Here is a 4135-nt window from a genome sequence, read left to right on the forward strand (position 1 = left end):
CCATCCACCGAGCAGCTCGAGGCTGACATTGCCTCTTTGTCTCGGGTGTCTTGCCCCTTCTTCGCAGGTTGGAGGAAGAGAAGAAAGAGAAATAGGAGGAGCTTGGGGCTGAGGTTGAGAAGCAGAAATCCAAGGTGGTGAGGCTCGGGGAGAAGGTAAATGCCTTAGAGACAGCTGGTCTCCAGATATTTTATGACTTTTGGAAAGCTAATACCAAAGCAAACTTTGATTACCTAGGCGCTTCCATAGAGATGTTTCTCGACTACTGCGTTGCACAGGCGCCCTACGAGGAGCCCGAGGCGACCACTTCCACTTCACCTACCGATCAGAATGTTGAGGCTCCTTCCACTTAGAGTGACAGTTCTCAGGCCCCTTCAAATCCAGCTGACCCATACAAAGAGCCTGTGACTCCTGACGTCTAAGTGCCTTCTTTTTATTATCCTTTTGTTGTATGTTTTTTAGGCTAATAGGCCTTCTCTTAAGACAAGGTGACCGACCAAGCGGTCTTTAAACTTGGAATATATTTTTCATTTTTTGAACAACTAGCTGACTAGGCAGCCTTTAATCCCGAGTTTGAATGCTTTTGTTATTCCTAATGAATTTCATCCTTTTTGTATAATCATCGTGCAATTGTATTTGTTTTGTTTTTTACCAAATGCTTTGTACAGGTATAAGTGCCCCCCAAGTGATCGAGCAGACTTATAACTCTTGGTCACTTATTTTTTTTTTACAAGTATGCTTTTTTGTCTGTTCGGGTTTTGGGTACGACCAAACCTTTTTTACGCACTGGATGGTAAATTAATAACATGCTAATGAACTCGACTCAATTTTAATTTAAATAAACATCTTTATTCATTTATTGGTCGGAAATATGTCTGTTACCGTAATAACTTACATCAAAGCTATTATGCTGATCTGATTTGATGTTTAGCTTAACATGAATAAAACAAATGGCAAAAAATAAAAAATCGTACTTTCAGAGGTGGTCATCCGACCTGAGTACTTGGAAATTTTATTCGAACCTTTGGACGTGGTTCGCCCAAAAGGCCATTCAGTTAAGAGTAAATGTTCTTTTATTTCGTACTTGATATGGTCATCCGACCTGGTACTTTTATTGGTAGTATTTTCTTAAATGTTTCCCGTTCCAATACCTTGGTACCAGAACAAGTTGCATCTTTTCATCATACTTTCCCAACTTGTATGCCCCTGATTCTAGAACTTCGACCACTTGATATGGTCCTTCCTAGTTTGGTATGAGCACACCTGCCGTACTATCTTTGGTGTTCAAAAATACTCTTCTTAGGACCATATCTCCCACAAAGAATTTGTGTGCTTTCACTTGTTTGATAAAATACCGAGCTACTTTTCGCTGATGGGCTATCAGTTTTAAGTTTGTTGCTGTTCGTTTTTCTTCAATTTCATCAAGTGATTCTGCAAGGAGTACATGATTGGCCTCTTGGCTATATGTTAATCTTATGTGGGACGGCGATTCGAGTTCTACGGGCAGCATAGCTTCATATCCATATGTCATGGCAAATGGAGTCTGTCCGGTTGGTGTTTTCTCAATTGTGCGATATGACCATAGAACTTCAGGAAGTTCCTCCGGCCAATTTCCTTTAGCATCTTCAAGTTTCTTCTTTAGGGTCTCCTTCAATGTCTTGTTGACTGCTTCAACTTGACCATTCGCTTGGGGATGTGCCACTGCGGAGAAACTTTTTATGATCCCATGGTTTGCACAGAAATCAGTAAAGGATTGGCTATCAAATTGTTTGCCATTACCCGAGACTATCTTGTACAGTAATTCGAACCGGCAAAATATGTATTTCACAATGAAGTCCTGCACTTTTTTTTACGTGATGGATTCCAGTGGCTCGACCTCCGTCCACTTGGTAAAGTAATCAACTTGAACCACTGCGTACTCCACTCTGCCTTTGCCTTTGGGAAATTGTTTGATCAGGTCGATTCCCCAAATGGCAAAAGGCTAGGGACTTTGCATCTGAGTCAGTTTGTTGGGCGGTGCCTGAGGTATCTTTGAAAATCTTTGGCATTCATCACATTTATTAACGTAGGCCTTGAAATCTTCAATCATTGTCGGCCAGAAATAACCTTGCCTTAGAATTTTCTTGGATAAACTCTACCCGACTGCTTGTGTTACACACCTAAGTAATGGCATGGAGAATCCTCTTCTATACATAACTCCCTCTACCATGATGTACCGCGCAGCCTTTCTCCTCATTTTCCGTGCTTCGTTTCTATTGTTTGGGAGTTCTTCAATGTTGAGGTAGGCTGCTATTGGCGTCATCCAGTTTGGGGATGTATTCATCATTTCAACCTCTTCCATGCCGGTGATACTAGGTTCTTTGAGAAACTGAACAGGAATCAGATTTGCTTGATCATTTACAGTGCTGCTCCCAAGTTGAGCTAATGCATCAGCAGTCGTGTTTTCTTTCCTTGGAATTTGCCTTAGAGCATAGCTTTTGAACTGCGCCAGCAGATCATGTATTTTGCTCAGATAGGCTATCATCTTTTCCCCTCGAGCCTCGTACTCTCCGGATATAATATTTACCACTAGCTGTGAATTGCTGCAGATCTTAATGTGTTCAGCCTTCATCTCGCGGGCTAGTTTTAGGCCGGCGATCAGAGCTTCATATTTAGTTTCATTAATGGATGCCTTAAAGCCAAATTTGACTACAGCATGTAGGTGTTGCCCCTTAGGTGTGACAAGGGCGATTCCTTCACTGGATAGTTGATCTGTGGCCTACCCGTCCACATGTACCTTCCAAGTAGGCTTGTTTTCACTATTACTCGACTGAGGTATTTGTACTGGCTCTAGGTTGTTTTCTGAAATGCTTTCTTCTTTACCCGTACATTCGACTACAAAATCCACCAAGGCCTGACCCTTGATCACTGTTCGGGGTTGGAAGATAATGTCATACTGACCCAACTCCACTGCCCATTTGAGTAACTGTTCAGAGGCATCCAATTTTTGCAATATTTGGCGTAATCGTTGGTCAGTGTATACCCAAACAGGATGAGCCTGAAAGTAGGGCCTTAGCTTTCTCGTTGATAGGATTAGGCAATAAGTAAGCTTTTCCATCAATGAATACCGGCCTTCAGCCTCAATGAGTCTTTTACTGACGTAATAGACCGGGTGTTGGATATTGTTTTCTTCTCTGATCAGTACGACACTTACAGCATGTTTGGTGACAGCTAGGTATATTCCTAATTCTTCTCCGTCCAGAGGTTTTGAGAGCATAGAAGGTTTTGCGAGTTGCGCCTTTAGCTCCTGGAAAGCTTTTTTGCATTCCTCCGTCCATTCAAACTGCTTATTTCCTCGCAGAATGTTGAAGAATGGGACACACTTGTCTGTTGTCTTCGAAACAAATATGCCGAGTGCGGCAATCCGACTAGTCAAACTTTGAACTTCCTTTGTTTTTGTTGGCGATTTCATATCTAGGTTGGCTTGAATCTTCTCTGAATTGGCTTCGATTCCTCGAGCATTGATGATAAAGCATAGAAACTTACTCGAGTCGACTTCAAAGGAGCCCTTTAGGGGATTGAGTTTCATGTTTTATTTCTTGAGGACCTTGAAGCATTTGTCCATGTCATCTATATGCCCCCCAGCCTTCCTGGATTTGATGAGCATGTCATCCACGTACACTTCCATGGTTCGCCAATCTAGTCTTTGAACATCTTGTTTACCAATCTTTGGTATGTAGCATCGGTGTTTTTGAGACCAAATGACATGACCTTATAGAAGTACATACCAAAATCTGTTCGGAAACTTGTATGTTCTTGGTCTGGTGGATGCATCTTGATTTGATTGTACCCCGAATAAGCATCCATGAAGCTTAATATTTCGTAACCTGTACTTGCGTCCACAAGTTGATTCATTCTTGGAAGTGGAAAACAGTCTTTTGGGCACACCTTGTTGAGGTCGGTGAAATCAATGCGTACTTGCCATTTCTTGTTCGGCTTGGGTACTAGTACGAGATTAGCAACCCATGTCGGGTATAAAGCTTCAATTATGAAATTATTACTCCGCAGCTTTTCTACCTCTTCTTTTAGCGCTAGGGCCCGCTCCTTCTCCAACAATCTTCTTTTTTGTTGAACAGGCCAGAAATTATGATCAATA

The 4135-nt window shown here is 42.0% G+C and overlaps 1 protein-coding gene across 1 annotated transcript; it reads right to left on the reverse strand.

The window, feature by feature from the left end:
* Window positions 1-2134: 2134 nt before the first annotated feature.
* On the reverse strand, window positions 2135-3568 carry LOC133036877 (uncharacterized). Its single transcript, XM_061113643.1, has 2 exons — window positions 2777-3568; window positions 2135-2671 (listed from the first exon to the last, which is right to left on the reverse strand). The coding sequence occupies exons 1-2, from the start codon at window positions 3566-3568 to the stop codon at window positions 2135-2137; spliced, it is 1329 nt and encodes a 442-aa protein (XP_060969626.1).
* Between the last annotated feature and the right edge of the window lie 567 nt (window positions 3569-4135).

This window comes from Cannabis sativa, chromosome 4 (assembly GCF_029168945.1).
Source record: "Cannabis sativa cultivar Pink pepper isolate KNU-18-1 chromosome 4, ASM2916894v1, whole genome shotgun sequence".
Lineage (NCBI taxonomy): Eukaryota > Viridiplantae > Streptophyta > Magnoliopsida > Rosales > Cannabaceae > Cannabis > Cannabis sativa.